Raw genomic sequence first — 20,134 nt, forward strand, 5'->3', positions numbered from 1 at the left:
TAATCTTCCTTTTATGGCTTAAAAATGGAATTTTCCCCTACAAACTGTGAAAAGCAAGCAGAAGTTAGAGCCCTAGTTTACTCTTCTGGAAAGAATTCTGAGCATGTTGTAGACAGGTGCTCTGCTACAAATTAATTCTTAATTATGAGTCTGTAATTAGCTCAGGCTAATATGCAAAGGGAAACAGCATATACTGGCATATGGAATGCATATGGTAAACAGCATCAGCCACATACAAATGTCTGCTGGCACCCAACCAAAGAAGGGAGAACATGGCGGTCTGAGACAACAGAGACCAATCTTTGAAGATCTCAAAGGCTGAGGAATGGGGCAGAGAAACAAGAAGAACATGAAGGAAACATAGGTCTGGATGTGGTACGCAGAGAACCTTGACCTCACAGAGTAGGACCTACGTCAGCCTAATGGACTATGTTCAATCCAGTTGTAGTTTCTGTCTGAAGTTCATTTTGAAAAGAATTGGCTCGTGAAGAAACAGACCTAGGAGCCTGGAGAGAGAATTTTTTTTTAACACTGCTAGAAATGTCCTGACATCGACAATTTTACTGGTATAATCTTTTCCCTCCATAGTTTGAGCGTCCTGTATCACGTATCATGTATCAAACATGGCGGCATGAAGCCCCACTTTTCATTAGCGACACCTATATTTGGCTATCATTCGCTATTATAATTTCTAAGTGATATTTTATTGGAAAGTATTATTATTCAGTATACAGTGAAAACTGATAACAACTCCCCTAGATTTCATTAAGTAGTACACTGGGTTAATAGAATGGATTCCATTGTTTCTATGCAGATTAGGAGAATCAAATTTCCTTGAATTCCACAGTCACACAAGGACAAACACACACACGTATTTTGTTACATTTAAGGTTCACTTTCCACATGTAAAGTTTTCTGCAGTGTATGACTGAAGCTTCCTTTAATGAAATCAAGTGAAGACTTCGTGCCTTCAAGGGATCAGAGAGGAAGTTTTTTGGATGATTACTTTTATTATTTTTAATAGTAGTGTAGGTGTGTTTTTCTGCATGTGGGTATGTGCACGGGAGAGCAGGTGTACTGGGAAGGTAGAGGGCGCTGGATCTCCTGGAGCTGAAGTTATGGATGGCTATGGACTGTCAGCCATAGTTGTTGGGGACCGAACTCTGGTCCCTGAGAGAGCAGCAAGTGCTCCTAACTGCTGAGCCATCTCTCCGGCCCCTAGTGAGCTGTTTTTAGTCAAAGAGAAGCCACAAAGTTTCTGCCAAGATATGCCCTCTGTGGTGGTTTGAATGAGAATTCTCCCCCCCGCCTCCCCATAGGCCCATATAGTTGAATATTTGGTTCCCAGTTGGTGGAACTGTTTAGGAAGGGTTAGGAGGTGTGGCCTTGTTGGAGGAGGTGTGTTACTGGGGGCGGGCTTTGAGGTTTGAAAAGTCCAGGCCATTCCAGTTCCAACTCATTTTCTCTCATTCTCATTCTCTCGCTCTCCCTGGAACTTTGAGGTAAGATGTGAACTTTAGCTGCCGCTCAAGTGCCATGACTGCCTGTAGCCATGCTCCCCACGTGGGGATGATGGACTAATGCTCGGAAACTGGGAGACGTTCCCAGTGAAATGTTTACGTGCAGGAGCTGCCTTGGTCATGGTGTCTCTGCACAGCAACAGAACAGTAATTGAGACACTTCCTTTTCCTTCCCAGTATTAACCACACTGTAGGGGAAATCTTCAGGCAAATATTTATGAGTAGATTTGTTCCTATAATTCGTAAGCCATTTCACCTATAAAAACTAACTCACTGCAGAAGTTACTGTAAAACTATGATTTTAGGATCTTGGTGCTTTCCCATGCTTCTTTATTGGAGGGCGATTTGGGAACATCGGGCACTGACTGTGTCGGAGACGCAGGGAAACGTGTCCTGCCAGCCCAGCTAACAGATGCAGCGCTGTCATTCCTCTGCAGAAACCATTCTTTTATTGACAGTTCTAATGAAAGCGTGTTTATAAAATGGCACTGTCCTAAATTAACCCATTCATTCCCACCCTTCATAATGAGAATGAGGCCTCTTTTAAAAAGGGAAGGAAGAGGGTAAACTGAAGTGTTCTTTCTTTGGTAGGAAAGGCGTCCCCAGGGACTTTTCGGTACTTGGAAAGGAAGTCCATTAGCCCACTGTATATTGTTAGGTCATGCCAGGCTCAGGACTGTAATCCTAGCACTTGGGAGGGTTGGGGCAGTGAGTTCCAGGCCAGCCTAGGCTAAGCAGTGAGATTCCATCTCAAAAAGTCTAAATCAAAACCCAACCAAAATAAAACAGCCAGGAAACAGACAGAGGTCCCATATATGTATGTGGGACACTACATATCCGTATATGTGATCAGTGTGTATATATATATATATCACATATATGTATAGGGGATTACGCTGAGGCCTCATCTCACAGGCTAACTTTCTCGCCATTCAAATCCACATTACTGTTAAATTTCTGGAGAAGATTTAATTACAATGACTACTTTCTTACATTTTTAAAATTTGTTTTTACACGCTTGTTATCTGTCACTCCTGACAGGATTAAGCCCCACACCACCAGACCCTTGAAGAGCGTCTAGCATGGACAGAGGCTCTCAATGCACTGGCTAAGCGGGGTAAGGTGGCTCACACCTGTAGTGACAGCCCTTGTGGGCCGAGGCATGAGGACCGCATTGATTTCAAGAACTACCTGGGCCGTGGAGTAGGACCCTGCCTACTAAAAGAAGAAATGCATGAATGTGTGCTCACCTACGCTGCGTCTTCATCCAGGGCTCCAACACACTGCTGACCTTGACTTAGGCATCGCCATGCTTTGGGACGGGAGTACACCCCTAAAGGTCCATGAAGGAAGGGCGGGCTTGCTTCCCCAGTGTGGTGCTATTGTGGGACTTATGGGGGGGTGGGGTCTAGGTCAATGGGGTGTGCCCTTAAAGGGCCTTGCTCTCCTCCCTTTTGCTGTTTCATTCAAGGCCATGGTGAACAGATTTGCTTGGTATATGCTCCGCCATGATTGCTACCACAGGCCAATCTGTCAGGGACTGAAAGCAGAGAACTGGGATCCAAAAGAAGCCCGTCCTCCTTTTGAGCCGATCACCTAAGGCGATATTCTAAGGCTCACCGGCAGAGCCATGGCCTGATAGGAGGCAGCCGCATGGTTCCCCGCTCTGATGGTGCGGTCTGTCTTGAGAATGGCACTCCCTACCACCACGCATGGCTGACGCTCTTCACTTCTCCCACCCATGTTATTCTCCGATGCTGAACGCCCCGCGGGCAGCTGGACAGACCATGTGAGTTTACATGCCATGTCCTCCGTACGCTATCTGGAAGGTCCAAGTGCCCTGAAACCTGTCCTTTATCCCTGTCACCACCAAAAACCAGTTTATTACTCTCTGGACTTCCACAAAGCCGTTCCTGTTGAAATAGGCGCGCGCGCACGCGCGCGCACACACACACACACACACACACACACACACACACACACACACACACACACGGCAAATGTCTTTTCAATCTTCCTTAATGCAGACAGTAAATACCATCATCTCCTTTCTTCCTAGCCTCTTACTGAAACTCTGGCCCTAATGAAGTCACAATGAATACCTGACTGACCTATTTACATCCTTACTCTATTAGAATCTCCAGGACTCGTGATCAGGAAGGCAAAATGCCTCCATTTCAAAATATACCTGCTCACTGTTAAAGATGGTCCAGACATGTCCAGTTCTCAGCCTACTAAGGGCACCAGACGCTGCCTTACAAAAAGTAACACAACCTAATAACCACGTCAGTTGAGGTCTAGTAACTACATTAATTTCATTAACACATACAAAAAAAAATGCACCAGTTCCTAATGCTTATCGAGCAGAAAGCCCGTTTCCCAGAGCTACGGCAATCATTACATTTGTAAAAAGTATCTACAATCATCTTCAAAAAAAAAAAAAAAACACTCTAAGACAAGGAATACTTACTTATTTGGGTCAGTCATAGCTTGGAATCTGGCTTACTTCTTACAGGGCCTTTCCAAAAACCATTAATACCAGTGGTTCCAGAGTCTTTTGATACGGTTCACTGCACGCACAGCCGCAAACACAGCTAGCCTGAGGTCCTAACCCGGTCACAGCACCAATCACAGAACACCCGTACAAAGCACAGGGGAGGGGGAGGGACACACAGCAGCAGTCCTTCACAGAAACGCAGCAGCGCCCCGGGCGACGCCCGCTGTCCCCAGAGAAGCCAGTGCTCGCACGGTGACTAAGTCACACTGGGCAACGCAAAATGCTCATTGACACACTTGGCGTTATTTTTAACCTGCGGGCTGTTTCCAACATGTTAACTTTTTTTTTTCTTTTTTCTTTTTTTTTTAAAAAAGGAAGAAACAAACAAAAACAAAACTAAATATCAACCAACCCACCGGGTCTGACGGTTTTGTTGTTTTAAAACAACCCGACAGGTTAGAAATACTGAGAACAAATCAAATCATTAGCAGCACGCCAGCTGAAAACTCTTTGGGGGCGAGAAGCGAGGGACGTGGTGGAGTGCTGAAGGGAGCCTAGATTGGCCATGCACCAGCCCCATGTCTCCCCACCTCAGGCAGCTGGCTACGAGCATGATCGAGACAGGCCTCCAAACTGGGCTCATCTCTGATCTGTAGAACGTCTTCTGTGGTGTTGCTGCTGGCGGAATCCTGAGACTGAAGCAGGTCCTGGTGCTCGGGCGTCATGTCATCCGCCACACAGTCACTGTTGAGCTGGGAGGAGAGAGAGATGCATTCATTAGCGGCCACAGCCACGAGCATCAACGCGCGTCACCAACGAGTTTTATGGGCTTAGGTGTAGAGAACTTCCGGGATTTCCAAAAGTTGGCCTTCTCTCTTTTCTAGTAGGTAGCAGAAAGGTTTGTGGATGGAATCACTCAGCACGATGGAGCAGGCGGCCACAAAGGTTAAATGTTGCTAGTTAAACAAAGGGAGAGAGCCTGGAGTGATCTAGAACTATACTGGCCTTGAGCCAAAATGTGTATGGAGTGCACCACTCAGTAACTTCAGCAAAAACCAGCAGCAGTTTCAATAAGACCAAAAAGTAGGGAAAAAACCCTGTCAAGTTGTTTATAATAACAGAGCGTCATTAGTAATGCTTAGGCACAGTTACTATTTTCTCTGGGTCAGCATTCAACATAGGAATTACCAAGCCTTGGGGTATAGAATACACGAGGTAAATACTAACTTTTTTCCATGCAGACAAAATGTTTTTAAATGATTTTCTTTACCTCAGTACCCCTGAGACCGGAGCTGGCCTTGTCAGTAAGCAGTCAATTCTGTCCCATGGCTTCCATGAGAGCTAACATAACTAACTTTATTTAAAAGTTAGTGCTGGGGGCTGGAGAGATGGCTCAGAGGTTAAGAGCACTGGCTGCTCTTCTGGAGGTCCTAAGTTCAATTCCCAGCAACTACATGGCAGCTCCCAACCATCTGTAATGAGATCTGGTGCCCTCTTCTGGCCTGCAGGCATACATGCAGACAGAACATTGTATACATAATAAATAAATAAATCTTTTTAAAAAAAAGTTAGTGCAGGTGCCCATGGAGCCTAGAAGAGTGTATGAGGTCCTCTGGAGCTGGAGTTACAGGTGGTTTATGAGCTGCTGCCGGATGTGGGTGCCAGGAACTGAACCAGGTCCCCCTAGACTCTCATCTGCTGGCCATCTTTCTGGTCTCCTAACTTTCTCTTGAAAAGGACCAACGTTTGCTCAGTCTTTGCACATCACGTTCAAAGTATGACTTTTACACTCCAGGAAAGAAAAACAGCTGTGTCCTGAGAGTTGGTAGTGCCCTAACCCATACATACATATACATACACATATATATGCACATATATATACATGTGTGTACACACACACACACACACACACACACACACACGTCATTCATCAGGAGCCCCTGAAAGGGTTCAGAACACCTCACTTTAACTAGCAGAGAACTACCTGTGTTATCCGCTGCAGGGCACACTTTGTAAGTTTGATTTTGTCATGAGTAACAGAATACTTATTTTGAGGCATACATAATGAAATGACAATTAGAAGGGACATAAACTTTTTTTTTTTGGAATTCAAAGCTTAGAGACAGTTGAGCCCCCCCCCCCCCCCCCCACTTCATGGAAAGGTGAGAGCAATACCATCTGTGTGCGCGACAGGATCTGGCTTGCCGTGAGGGCGGCTTCCTCCTCTGAGGACTCGTCCGTGTCCTCCTGGTTGGTCAGCGTCAAGCTGGGAGTACTGCTAGAACAGGGGTACTCCTGGAGGGATGGCGTGTCCCCTTTGTCAATACTGTCCAGCGAGCGCCGGCGGACTCCCCAGTTGAAGTTATCCATGCTCTCTCCCTGGAAAAAAAGCAAGACATGATTTCTGAGGACTCAGCTACATGCTTACGGACGTTGCAGAAGTTATGAAACACATAGCAAGGTGAAAAAACTACTGAATGCATCATCAAGAGCAGAGTTTCAATCAGCCTGTCTGTTTCGTTCCATGTTTAACCCATCCATCAAATAAATATTTATATTTTCAGAGATTAAAAATTATTTGGTCATTTTTATGAAATCGCTTTCTTGATAATTCATCTTGTACTGCTGAGGGAGCGGCTAGATCTACATTCTAGGTGATTTCTACTCTAATCCACAGACACGCACGAGACCACACGGAGGACAGGTACACGGCAGGGGGACGATAAAGACACAGTCCACACAACACCAGGCTGCAACTTACCTGCAGCTCCTGGTTAGCAAAAAGGGAAACACACAGAGTTAGAGAGAACGAAGACACACATTCAAATATTTGCTACGCTTTTCGGGGCAAACCCTGACTTCTCAAACCCAAAGACGGACGCAAGCTCTGGGTTTAGCTTTTTTTTGCGGGAGTTGCGGGAGGCCGACACAGGATCGGAACTGGGGGAGAGCTGGAGACAGACACGTAGAACGACGCTTCCGTGATACACTTTGGCCACATGGAATTTACAAAAAGGTTCCAAAATTGACACGGCTAATACTTGGTACGAGGCGATAACTGACTTCAGGTACCCACATGCAACTGACGACAATACGGGGTGACAGCGGTTGGCATCCGCGGGACAGACAGCTGCAATTAAATGCAGTGGTCACTTTTCACGGTAATTTAAAATCAAGATCGCGGCTGTCAAAACACACGACCGTTGCCAACTTCCACGAAGGTCACAAGAGAGATGGCACATGCAGCGTCACTCCAGTTGGGATTTATGCTAGGTCTGTGCCGAGCCTCTACTTCTGGAGGACGTAATTCTTAACTGTCTAAAGCCCTAGTGACAAATTATACTAAACTGGCAAAAAAAAAATTTTTTTAATTTATAGCTCTTCACATGGAAGGGAGGTTTTCAAAAAACAATTCCCACCTCCAAGCGCCCCCCCGCCCCCCAGGAACTCTTTCAAATGGAATTTTCGATGGAAATCAACTGTGGGAAAACTGACAGGTTAAACCCAAACTGTTGATGCTGAAATGTGCTTCGGGAGCTCTGCCCACTGCGCCCTCGGACCCGACCTTGGCTGCTTCTCAAGGAATTTTAGATGCTTTGGGTTCTGCGAGGTTAGGGTTTGAAAAGTACCTTTCTTGAACTTACACTGTAAATCTGACCATGTTGCAGAGGACATTAATGGTGCCCGGCCTCACAATGTACTTGGTGAATGAATGAATGAATGAATGAATGAATGAATGAATGAATGAATTTATACTGCGGGCTTTCAAAGCTGGGGAATCTTTTAGGGGTTTATATTTGTTTTGTTTTAGCCATCGAATCCAAGTATTTCCTACTGTTAAGTTTCGACCGTGACTGTACGTAGAAAGTATGTTCCCTTGGCTTGCTTCATTGTGGGGTTCGGGTCAGCCCTCTCCACTCCCCCTAGATGGCTGTGACCTGAAGTAAGTGTCTTTGGAGAGCTCTGACAGAAGCCCTGCTGAGAGCGAGAGTCACTCCTGCTGACATTTCAGAGGGCTGGATGAACACTAAAGCATTTCCAGAGCTCTTTACAGGGAAAAAAAAAGGGGGCAAACAACAACAAAATAATAACCGTAACCATTAGAAAAATGCCAGGAGCCTTTAGAAATCTGAATTCTGAACAAGAAAAGGAAGTAACTGCAGAGGATTTAGAAGCAGCTCACGAAGGTAGGTCGGGGCAGCAGGGCTCAGGCCATCTCATTTTGCTCCCGGCTGAGACAGGCTGTCTTACCCTTCCTTTGTTATGTTTTTCAGAGGATGAATGTGAAAACACTTTTAATAGGTTTTTAAAAAATCTGCCCCTTTTGAAAAAACTAAAAATAAAAAATGAAATATATAGAGATAGATATATTATTTCTTATATATAGGATAAGAAAGCACAGGTTTAAAATGTTCACTTTAAAGGTGGCTTAAGTCTGCTGGAATTTGTGCGGCTCCCGGGTACCCAGTTCATCTTTGCAGCTTCAGGACCCGCTGCAGCACAGTAAGGAAACATCGCCCCACACTGTCTCCTGTTGACATTTGGTCAAAGAGAACTAACCGCCCCTCGTGAGAGCTGATGGGCGCACACGAGCTACCCGAGTTGATGCTTCAGAAAAAGAAACATGCCAACCTGGTACAGAAGATTTGATCACGAAGCATTTTTGTCTGGCTGTTTATTAATATATATTTGTAACCATTTGGGGATGCCCAGATCTTGGGTCTACTATAATCTTTTCAGGTCTACGGGCCTGCCATTTGAGGAACTGACCTGAGCTACAGGAATGGAATCCCAGAGCTGAGAAGACAACAGGGCGTCTCCCTGTTATTTACCAGGCTGGCTGCATTAGAAGCCGATGGGTGAGCTAAGAAGGATGCTAAGAGCATGTGGAAAAGCCACCTCTCCCCTCTCCTGAGCATCCCCGGGACTGATCTTTACTTGCTCCACACATTGCTATGTGGGCCAGATTGCTGCTGCCTGAGACCAAGCAGGCCTGGAAAAGGGGAGGGCCCCCAGAGAAGCATAGATTGATAGACAGAAGCCTCAGAGTCATGCTGCATGGAAAACTCTGCCTGGGACTAGCTCAGCTGCATGGGCTGACAGATGCATTTCCACTTAGAAAACCCCTAGACGGACCTAACATGTAGACAGGATCTGCTTATAAGAGAAAGCCCCTTGGGTGTCAGAAGAAACAGGTCCTGGGGGGGAGTCGAAGAAGACATGGTTGGGGATGCCAGCGAGAGACCTCAGGCGCCTGCCGGAGGCAGAGTTCTCGAAAGCCAAAGCCGCCATGCGGTCACTTTAGTGACCAACAGCACACTGTGTTGGAGCTCGGGCATGCTGGCTGTCCTCTCACACTTGGCAAGCTAAGGCCGGAGAACTAGCATGAGTTTCAGGCCAGCTGGTATTACAGGGTGAGCAGACCTTGTCTCAAAAAACAAAAACAAGAAAATGATGTTTGATCCATTTTAGCGTATGTATTTACTATGAGTTTGTTTGGCTCATGCAAAACATTTAAACCTAGGAATACACTGAAATAATCATCATGAATTCCTTTCTTACTTTGTAAAGACAGAATGGACTCTTCTACTTCAGGCTCCTTCTGCTACTGACTGGTTATGGCACTCAGAGTTCCACATTTAGTTGACCTTTCCTGATTTTACACTCATCTCCATAACGGAAGATGGCATGATCAGCGGAGTCTGGCTCAAGCGTGGCTCTCCGGACATGTCAAGAAAGCCCACGTTCTTACCTCCGCATCTTCCAACTCAACATCCAGGAAGTCGAAGTCCTTAAAGACGCCGAACTGGTGCTCGCTGCTGGTGTCTTCAACGGCAGCTTCTTCTTCCTGGATTATGTCCTCTGTGGTGGAAATCAGGCTGGTCTGCTGGTCCCCGCCTTCCAAATCCTCATTAGAAGAAAACACAACCTGATGCCCCGGGAAAGAAAAGAAAAGAAAAAAAAAAAAAAGGTTTGTGCATCATTTTTGACCCTCTGCACCCGAGGTACCAGCCCCTCAAGATCCCTGTCAGCTTCGCTCTTCAATCAGTGGGGAATTTCAATTTTGTCTTCAAACCTAACTAGGTCAGCACCTGATCATCGGCACAACTGCCAGACTTTGCAACAGACAAGACCATCTCCTTTTCATTCTTGGCGAATACCAGGACTTACTTAGAAAAGGCAAGCCCCAAGACACAATGGCTTTGGTGCCCCTTATCTGCACGCTCCTGAGTACTCACAGAGGGATTCTTCGGGAGGCCGGATTCGGGGCCACAGAGGGATAGCACGCTCATGAGCTTCTCTCTTGTTCTCCGCTAACAGGAAGGAAATTCCAGCGTTAGCATGGGTAAACTGAGTCACCAAACTGATTCTCCCATCCCATGCGGATGCTCTCTACGCACCTGTGATAACTGTGGCCTTTTCCAACTTACGGGAACCAGGGCATTGGAAGTGGAGCCAGAGGAGGTGGAGGAGGTGCTCCTGGTGACGGCGATCACCTTTGCTTTCCCGTTCCTTCCCGCAGCGCTGTGCTGGCCTCCATACTTGTTTCCAATGATGGGCGTCTACACAGAAACAAATGCCAAAGCTGACTCAAGGCTTCCACACCAAAGACACCAGCAAGGGTTAACAGTAGGTCCAGTATGACATTTTCTACAAACAACCAAGAAAGCCAGCTGAGCGAGCCATGAGGAGCAAGCCAGTAAGCAGCATTCCATCACGGCCTCTGCATCAGCAGCTCCTGCCTCCAGGTCCATGTCCCTGCCTTCCCTGGATGATGGACTACAAGTTTTAAGATGTTTTAAGATGAAATAAACCGTCTCCTCCCCAAGTTGATGGTGGTCATGGTATTTTATGACAGCAATAGAAACCCTAACCAAGGCACCCCCAAACTGTCCTATCTGCTCCCCTGGGGCTACTTATTTTTCAACACTCAGCTTAGATGTTACCTCCTTTCTTAAGCATACCTTTAGGAGCACACTGTATACTCCCAGAGAACTTCTACCTTACTCCCCATCAGGCAGCATCATGATGCTCATCTGCCTGCTTCCTCAAGGCGATGTAAACTTCCTCAGAGACCGCCTTCTGCCCATTTTTCAAAGAGTTTCACAACACCTATTACAGCGCCTAATACCAACCAAGTACAAGTTCCACTAACTGAGGCTTGAGTGAGTCAAAGAACAGATGAGCACTCCTAAGGGTACCATGTCGACTGTGGGCTATCTTACCTCAGAGATGTCAAAGTGAAAGTCCAAGGTCTTGCCGGGCAACTCCTTTGAGACGTTATTGAAGATTTTAGCGAAGGATATTTCAGGAGAACCCACATCCACTCCATAGGCCTTGGGGATGTCATTGGGTACAACAAGGCTTGCAGAGCGGGACACCACCAGCTTTAGGATGTTGAGGGCCTCCTTCCAGTAAGGACTCTGGATTCAGAAAGAACCAATACCAGAGTTACAAGTGTGCATGCAGAAGAACAAAAGCCCAGTCTATACCGTAGACGGTGGAAATAGTACTGCTACAAGACGTCTATAAAATGGTCCGTCTTCCTTTCAGATCTTTTAACACAAGGTCTGAGTTACAAAACATAGGAAAATCTGAGTTATTATTGGTAGTGTTAGATGATCGCACACACAGATACTCCCTAACGGAGGACCTTGTTTTTTTTTCTCCAGGGAGTACCTTGTAAATCATTAATCTGGAAAGTCTTACGTAGGAACCTGGCTGCTGTTAAAGGAGGAGTCACACACATTTGAACATTTCAGGTGAAGCTTGGGGCTTCAAAGCTAAACCTTAAATAGACAATAATAATTTTAAATTCATATATTTTACACACGCTAATATATAAAATAAAACATATTTTGACCCCCTCAAAATTTGTTTTACTATTTTATTTCATGTGGATGGGTACTTTGCCTGCATGTGCCTGTATATATACCACATGTGTGCAGTGTCCACAGAGGCCAGAAGAGGATGCTGGATCCCCTGGAACTGGAGTTACAGATTGGTGGGAGCTGGCGTGTGGGTGCCGGGAACCAAACTCGGGTCCTAACCGCTGAGCTGTCTCTCAGCCCCTAGACTGTTTCTTGACCACCTGAGCCCCAAATACGGGGTGACACTCTCAGGAATGGCCAAGTTTCAGAGGAAGTTTTTCCTCACCATGGTGCCTAAGCTTTTCAGTTACGTTTCATTTTTCTTAGTTTTATTTATTCCTACAACATAATTTAGGAGGGATTGCTATGATCGATGTATACGTGCAGAAGAACTGATGTCTAGGAAAGAACTTGGAATCATTTTTTCTTTTTATTTAATGTGTATGGGTGATTTTTGCCTGCACAAATGGCTCTGTAATTCATGTGTGCAGTGCCTGAGGAGACCAGAGGGGGGCATCCGATCCCCTAACTGGAGCCATAGTTGGTTGTGAGCTACCAAGTAGATGCTGGGAATCAAACCTGGGTCCTCTGGAGGAGCAATCAGGGCTCAAAAACATTGATCTCCCCATCCCCTCATAATCATTAAAAAAAAAATTACTAAAAGCTTCTTAAAAAAGACTTCTGCCACTGAGCCACACCCCTAACGACTCAACAAGGTTTTCATACAATTTGATTAATTCCAGACGGGGTCTAGACTACAAGCTCAGTATTTCCCTTTCAAAATTCTGCTGCAGTAAATGCATGTGCCTGTGGAGTATAAACTAAAAATACTCGTCAGTTCTCACATAATTTGTTCTATGGATACTTTATTTTTATTACTATCATTCTTTATAGTATTTTATTACTATACTATCTTTAATTATGCAGTAGGTGTGTGTCTGTGTGCTTGAGACTAAACTTTGCCCCTCTGTGAGAGCAGCACACCCTCTGGACCACCTCTCCATCCTCTCTCTGATACCTTATGTAAGAGCGCCTTTCTTTCACAAACAATTTAAAGGTGAAATGCAAAACATACCAGTTTTCCGGTTATCGTTCCCATTTAAACGACGTTTGGATTTCTCCTTTCTAAATATCAGTTACTTCCTGACCTACAAAAACCAACTCTTGAGTACCGACTTTTAAAGTAGCCTCCTGTTTCTAAAAGGTTTCATCTAATACAGAATACCTGGCTAACACAGAGAGTCATACAGAGGACAAAGTATGTCCCAGCCCTACATTTCTAGAGATGGTAACAGCCGCCCTTCGCATCCACACACGCTCTCTAGCTGCTACGGGAATGCGACGGTTGAATCTGACCAAGGCACCACACCAATGTGATGACCCGATGGTGCTTCTGTGTGACTGAGAACGTTTTCCAGGTAGTAACTATTCCTGGAAACATCCCTACCCCTGAGTATCTAGGGTGCTTCAGAGTTTTACATTCATGGATTAGTTCAAGTTGACCGACGCTGTATGTGAATTTGGTGGTCACTCACCTGTACATATTTGCCAATAATCTTTATGATCTCCAGGTTAAACTGCTTGGCCGGGGCAGCAGACAGGTCGACGTGACTCAGGAGACTGTAGATGATTTGTAGCAATGACTGCTGCATACTGGACAGTCCTTTTTCTAATAGCTGGAAATAAGATAGAAATGCAGACTTTTATCAGGCTGAACAAAAACTTGGCGTCACCCTTATAAAGTTGAGAAACGTAAGAGGTTTGTTCAGATGGTCAGAAACCAGGAAACTGGCATAGTAAAAGGCAGTATATATTATTTTTCCTTCTGTCAGGAAGGATAACTAGTTCTCATTTCAGTAACAGTCTTCAATAATAAAAACAAATCTATTTATTTTAGGTTAAGGAAAAAATGACTACACTGCTATCACTGAAGAATGATGAACTACTTACTATTCATAAACCACATACAGCTACATAGGAGCTAACTGATCTTGCACAAGATGTTATATCCTATCAGCTGAAATGAGTAACTGCCATCTGGACCCTCAATGGCCAGTTCTCTGACCATGAGTGTGAACATGGTCAGAAAAGAAACATGTATTTTAGTTAAAAAATTTTTTTTGATTTTTTTTGATTTTTTTGAATTTTTTTGATTTGTTTTCCTTCCTTCCTTCCTTCCTTCCTTCCTTCCTTCCTTCCTTCCTTCCTTCCTTCCTTCCTTCCTACCTTCCTTCCTTCCTTCTTTCCTTCCATTCACTGTGTAGCACAGGCTGGCCCCAAAACCTCTGGTCCCAGCTTCTTGATTGCTTTGATTACAGGTATGAGCAGAGCTTCCAAGAATTAATTTTGTACCTATTCTCCAGGATCAACACTACCCAAATACACTTTCCATTTTCTGTAAAGGGGAGGCTTATATTAATTACTGTGCTGCTAGTTTTTCAGTCAACTCGACACACACAGGCTAGAGTCATCTGGGAAAAAAGAACATCAGTAGAGAAAATGCCTTCACCATACTGGTCTGCAGGCAAGCCTGTGGGACTTTTTTTTTTTTTTTTTTTTTAAGAGATTGATCTGAGAGGCCCCAGCCCATTGTGGGTGGCAACACCTATTTAGGTAGATGGTTCTGGGGTACGCAAGAAAGCAGGCTGAGCAAGCCAGTGAGCAGTACCCCTCTATGGTCTCTACACTAGCTCCTGCCCCACATTCCTGCCCTGTTTGAGCTCCTGCCCTGACTCCCTCAGGGATGGACTGCGATGTGGAACTGTAAGCAAAATAAACCCTTTCCTAAGTCGCTATTGGTCTTTGTGTTTTATCACAGCAACAGAAATCCTAACTAAGATATGTGCTTTCACGTCAACTAAAGCAATGATTAAGAAACTAAATAGTAGAAACGGGAGAAAAACAGCCAACCAAAAAATCCTTTTGTACTTGAAAGGAATCATCTCTATTCACTCTCTCTCCTCTGGCGCTCTCTCTACTCTCTCTATTCTCCGATGCTTGCTATTCTGACGCTCTCTCTATTCTCTATACGCTCCCTCTTCTCTATACTCTCTCTATTCTCTCCACTCACTTTCAACTCAAAGACTACTTCGTACCACAGGGCTGTTTCTGTACACAGCCACTTGACAATGTCACCACCGAGCAGTTCAAAGCCACCTACACTCACCTCTGCCAGGTACGTCACGAGACTGAAGGTCGCATCTGAGAAGGAGTCGTGCAGGTAGCGACACACCACATTGATCCAGTTGGAACAGTCTCTGGAATAGGTGTGTGTGCTGTACAAACTCATCATGTGAGCCAGGTTCACCAGGGTTGGGCATTTCTCTTCCACACAGACCTACAGAACACACAAGCTTGTTTTAGTTGCCTAAAACGGAAACCTGTTTGAGGTTACATCCATTTATTTCAAGAAATAATTTGAGATGCATATTCAAGTTTCAATGCATTTCAGTTCAAAGAGCTAGAAAAGTTCAATGGAAAAGACAAAAAAACAAGGCACCATTAAGAGAAGTGCAGTAGAGCAGTGATTCTCAACCTCTTTGGCCAAACTCTGTCTCTAAAACTATTTACATTACGATTCATAACAGTGGCAAACTTACAGTTATGAAGTAGCAATGAAAATAATTTTATGGCGGGGGGGGGGGGGGTCACAGCAACAGGAGCTGTATTAAAGGGTCACAGCATTAGGAAGGTTGAGAGCCACTGCAGGAGAGGAATGGGAGGAGGAGGGACGTGTCCAACCCTCGTGTGGGTTTTACACAGGATGGCGTTTTCAGTCTGTAATACTGTCTCTGGTAAGTGGCCATCTGTGGTTTTATAAGCCCTACCTATGACTTGGTAACCGTTCTGACAAATCCCAAAGCACTCTAGAGCCCAAGAGCCTAAGCGGGTAGGCTCTACTTCAGAGTCTCAGGCCAGTTCAGGGCCGCTGTGTCTCATAGATGTAATTCAGGGTGTCTCACAGAAGAGCTACTGCAGACAGACAGCCCCAACCTGTGTGACAGTCACAGGACTTCATTGGAGCTGTTATCTCCACTGGTAGCAATCCGCACACCAGACATCACACTGCTATTCAGGAAATGATGTCAGTGCTGAGTTCCCTGGCCACTCCTTGGGAAGCCAACTATAACATGTCTGTCTTCCAGAAGCTGCTTGGCATAGAGCTATGGCACGGGACTCACCAAATCTTGGGGAGACCTTATTGGCTGAATTCGTGTTCTTAGTTCCTTTATTCCCTGGGTTATTGGTGAAGATATCTCTTAGCCTCCTCTGGGAAACACTAGAACAATCTAGAACTAAAAAAAACGGGCCCTTGCTGTTTTGCAAATCTAGTATATTATGTATCAAAACAGACTGTCCTAGTCATTAATGTCTACTTTGTTTCTTTTCACTTTTCTTGCTTGTTTTTCCACTTTACTAACACTTTGTACACATTTCCACAACTACCCAGAGCATTTATGAAAGAGAAAATTGCCCCTGAAATATATGTATATGTTGAACAATTTCTTTCAAATAATTTTGATAATTCGGAGGATGTCTGACAGAGTTGGAGGGTCTCCAGTCCATTTCTCAGCCATTGTCCCTTCATGGGCTACAGATCTAAAGGCATGTATGACTGCAGAAAACACTGACATAATAGCATGGAAGTTACTTTATAAATTCATTGAAAGCAGCTGATCTCATCCATCATCCATAAAACAGACAGGAAGATAAAGAGGGGGGGCTTGGTTGATGTTTATTTCTATTTTAACAGGAACGATTTAAGAAGTCACATAATCTTATAATTTCACAGTAACTATTTAAATCTTTGCTAGAAAATTTTTTTTGAGTAACAATAAACTCTTTGGGCCTTGCTCTGTAGCACAGGCCAGACTTGAGTTTATAAATCTTCTTCCTCAGCGTTCTGACTGCTGGGACCACAGGGGTGTCATCACTTCTGGCTGTTACAAAAGAGTATTTTTTTTCTTACAATAAATTTTTAGACACTTATCTTTGAAAAGGGGGGAAATTCCTGTGCAATATTATAAAAAAGAAAATAACCTAAGATTTCATTTTGACATTTTGAAGCACCAGGTTAGGATACAATCTGAGGGGCCAAAAAGGAATGTTCTGTAACAAACTTTTTAGGTATGATTTCTGCCATAATGAAGGTGTGTTGCCTGGCCCTGAAATGCCAAGCTCCCCATGGGCACAAACAGAGATCTGGTGATATTTGCATAATGAGGAAGCACATAATGGCAGAGAATTACTCTCAACAGTTACAAGCGAGAGGATAAATTAAGAAAATCAATTTAACGCACATCCTGCAGGTTGCTAAAAGCATACAGAGAGGGAACCATCCTGTGCTGCTCCACAGGAGAAAGCACACTTCAAAACAATTCAGCAATCACAGAAGGCCTGATTTGGATTCTCAGGAGCAAAAAAATTATGTGGGACTTCCTGTGACCTGATGAGGTCAGGGCATCCACAGCTTTATCCTCAGGGCCTATGACATCCTTAGGCTAGGCTAGGCTTCTCAGCAAATCCAGCATTGCATCTACTCTGGCTACAGGTCTTAAATGCTTCTACTTCCCTATTCATGCTTTTTATTTCCTTGAAATTTCCAATTAAGCCTACACACACACACACACACACACACACACACACACACACACACACACACACGCATATATGTACATATACATACATATATTTCCCTTCATGTTTTCTTTCTAACCCCTCAATTGGGGGCTGAGGTGGGGGAGAGGAAACCTTGTTTATATTTTTCTGATGATGCATCATTGGAATATTAAAATAAATCCCCCCCCCCCAGGGTTTCTCTGTGTAGCTTTGAACCGTTCCTGGAACTCAAGCTGTAGCCTGGGCTGGCCTTGAACTCACAGAGATTCGCCTGGCTCTGCCTCCCGAGTGCTGGGATTAAAGGCGTGCACCACCAACCACCGGCAACAAAATCTATTTTTAACAAATTTTATATTACCCTAAAGCCTTATTAGTGAAAACATTATGTATATAGTTGGTTTATTTTAGGAAAGTATTTTCTAGAAGTATTTCATTTCAAACTATCAGTTTTCCATTAAGCTTACTAAAATCAAGAATAAGAATTTTTGAGTCTTTTTTTTTTTTTTTTTTAAACAACCAGGTATGTTTTCCTTTCAATTGCATGTGTTTAATGTATGTGTGGACATATGTGTGGGAGAAGGAAGACAAAGGACAACTTGCAGGACCTGGAAATCAAACTCAGGTCCTAAGGATTGGAGGCCTACTGAGCCACCTCACCAGCTCGGCTTTTTGGTTTGTTTTTTAAATTTTTTATTTTGAGACAGGGGCTCATTCTGTAGTCCAGGCTGGCTTGGAACTGACCATGTAACCCAGCTGGTCTCAAACTCACGACAAAATTCCTCAGCTCCCAGAGTACTGAGATCATATACAGGAGCCACCATGCCTCACCTACCAGTTTTAAGAAACCAAGACACGTTTCCATGAACTATGACAAGCTACGTTATCTACAATTGGCTATTTAAGAATCTCTTCACACTTAGTAAGTTATAACAAATTTAGAAATTCAGTGCCATATTTTAATTACTATAACTTTTATCTTTTTTGTTTTTAAGGCGGGGGTCTTACTGTGCCCCTTGGCTACCATTTCCTAGGAAGACCAGGGTGCTCCCACACTTGTGATGACCCTTTCTCCACAGCCCTGTGACACCATGCTCGGCTCTAAGTATTTTCTTGCCCTTTATATTACATGGCAAAGTAATGCAAGAGCTCTGACGTTCGTGACTGTGGACATGACGTGTCGCGGGCTAGCACTGACTACGGGAAGGAAGGTCCCCTTCCCGGGGCTGTGTGCTGGCTTCTTCCCAATGCTGTGCTCTTGTTAACTGAACGGAGGAGGGCCGTGAGGAAGGTGCTTCTACAGAAAGCTCTTCACCAAAAGGTAACTGACTCCTTCCTCTTGTTAGAAATTCCTGGCTCTTCTTCCCAGGGCTCTACTCAGGTTCTTGGGGCTGTCTGTCCTTCATTCACTCCTCCCAGGCCACTTCATTACTTCAGAGTGCATATTACTTCTAAATCTATCTAACCTTTATATGTTTTAAGTTTGAAAATTTCCCCCTCCGAGAGACAGTGACTGGCATACACATAGTTGTACGTACATAAACAGGAATGTTATCTTTAAAAGGCTGTTCAGACAGGAAATTATTAAAACCATAAAATGGTGACACTGTATTGGATGGAATTAAGAGACAAGCATTTCCAACACATTAACAGATGGTGTAAGAAGAGCTGTACTACTGCTTTCAGAACTGTGTGGTAGGAAGGCAAATAGCGTGAGCAGAGAGGAAAGAAAGGGTTAAAAAGAAAAAAGTACAAAGAATTTTAAGAAGGTGAAAATATACTGTGACCTCTCCTTTGGGGGCCTCTGTAACTTTTCCTTTAACAGTTGTATTTGATTTGTGAGCGTGCGCATGCTGTACGTGTGTGGGTGTGGGAATGGCGCTCTGGTCCTCTCTGTCTCTCTGCACATGCAATTTCTTCAGCCCAGGGGGTCAGGTCCTGGCCCACTCACAGCCTCACCCGGGGATCTCGCTCCGGTGCTTCCTGTTGGATTTTCAGTCTCAGCCGAGACGGGACCTCCTCTAGAGAGACATCTGCCATCTGCGCCCCCCTGAGGCTCTCCCCCCATGGCCCGGAGCCTCACCAGCCTCTAGGGTGGCTTCAGCTTCCAGGCCTACGTCCCCACTCCGAGGCCTACGAGCAGGACGGCAGTTCCACCAACCCCACCCATCGCGGCTCTAGCGCTCACCCCAGGGCCTGGCTCAGATCTGCCGGGAAACGAATGAATGAGAGAGAAACCCGACAGAGTGGTGGAGAAGAGAAGCAGGAAGAGGAGCAGAAAAAGACTCAGACTCGGAGGAAGTGTCGCTCGGATTCAACAGTTTTATTCACTGGCTTTTGTGCAACGCCTCGGCATGATCAACAGAATAAACATGAGAGGCAAATTCAGAAAAAATCACAGTGAGAGGATCTGCAAGACCGAGCAGCGCCCTAGGCCTGACCGGCGAGCAGCGCGGTTGCTTACCTTGGCTATTCGACTAGCGGTTTCTTTGCAGAACTGAGTTGGGCTGTCAAAGTGCTGGATTAAGTGAGGCAGTAAACAAAGGATGTTAAGAGGGAAGCCTATGGGGTGGGGAGAGAAAGCAAACAAGAACCAACTTTATTGCACAGTATCTGGAAAGGAAAGGCAC

The 20,134-nt window shown here is 44.8% G+C and overlaps 1 protein-coding gene across 13 annotated transcripts in view; it reads right to left on the minus strand.

Annotated features, from left to right (window-relative positions):
• Positions 1-20,134, minus strand: part of Fryl (FRY like transcription coactivator) — a 248,956-nt gene that overhangs the window by 19,088 nt on the left and 209,734 nt on the right. For all 13 annotated transcript variants that reach the window (XM_076546439.1, XM_076546432.1, XM_076546430.1 and 10 more), the window contains 9 exons: positions 19,969-20,066; positions 15,055-15,225; positions 13,424-13,564; positions 11,244-11,441; positions 10,419-10,580; positions 10,257-10,331; positions 9,770-9,946; positions 6,193-6,396; positions 4,608-4,769 (listed from right to left, as the gene is read on the minus strand). In XM_076546439.1, the coding sequence (XP_076402554.1) occupies positions 4,608-4,769; positions 6,193-6,396; positions 9,770-9,946; positions 10,257-10,331; positions 10,419-10,580; positions 11,244-11,441; positions 13,424-13,564; positions 15,055-15,225; positions 19,969-20,066 (1,388 nt within the window). The remainder of the gene's footprint in view (positions 1-4,607; positions 4,770-6,192; positions 6,397-9,769; positions 9,947-10,256; positions 10,332-10,418; positions 10,581-11,243; positions 11,442-13,423; positions 13,565-15,054; positions 15,226-19,968; positions 20,067-20,134) is intronic.

The sequence above is a fragment of the Peromyscus maniculatus genome, chromosome 10 (genome assembly GCF_049852395.1).
Source record: "Peromyscus maniculatus bairdii isolate BWxNUB_F1_BW_parent chromosome 10, HU_Pman_BW_mat_3.1, whole genome shotgun sequence".
Taxonomy (NCBI): domain Eukaryota; kingdom Metazoa; phylum Chordata; class Mammalia; order Rodentia; family Cricetidae; genus Peromyscus; species Peromyscus maniculatus.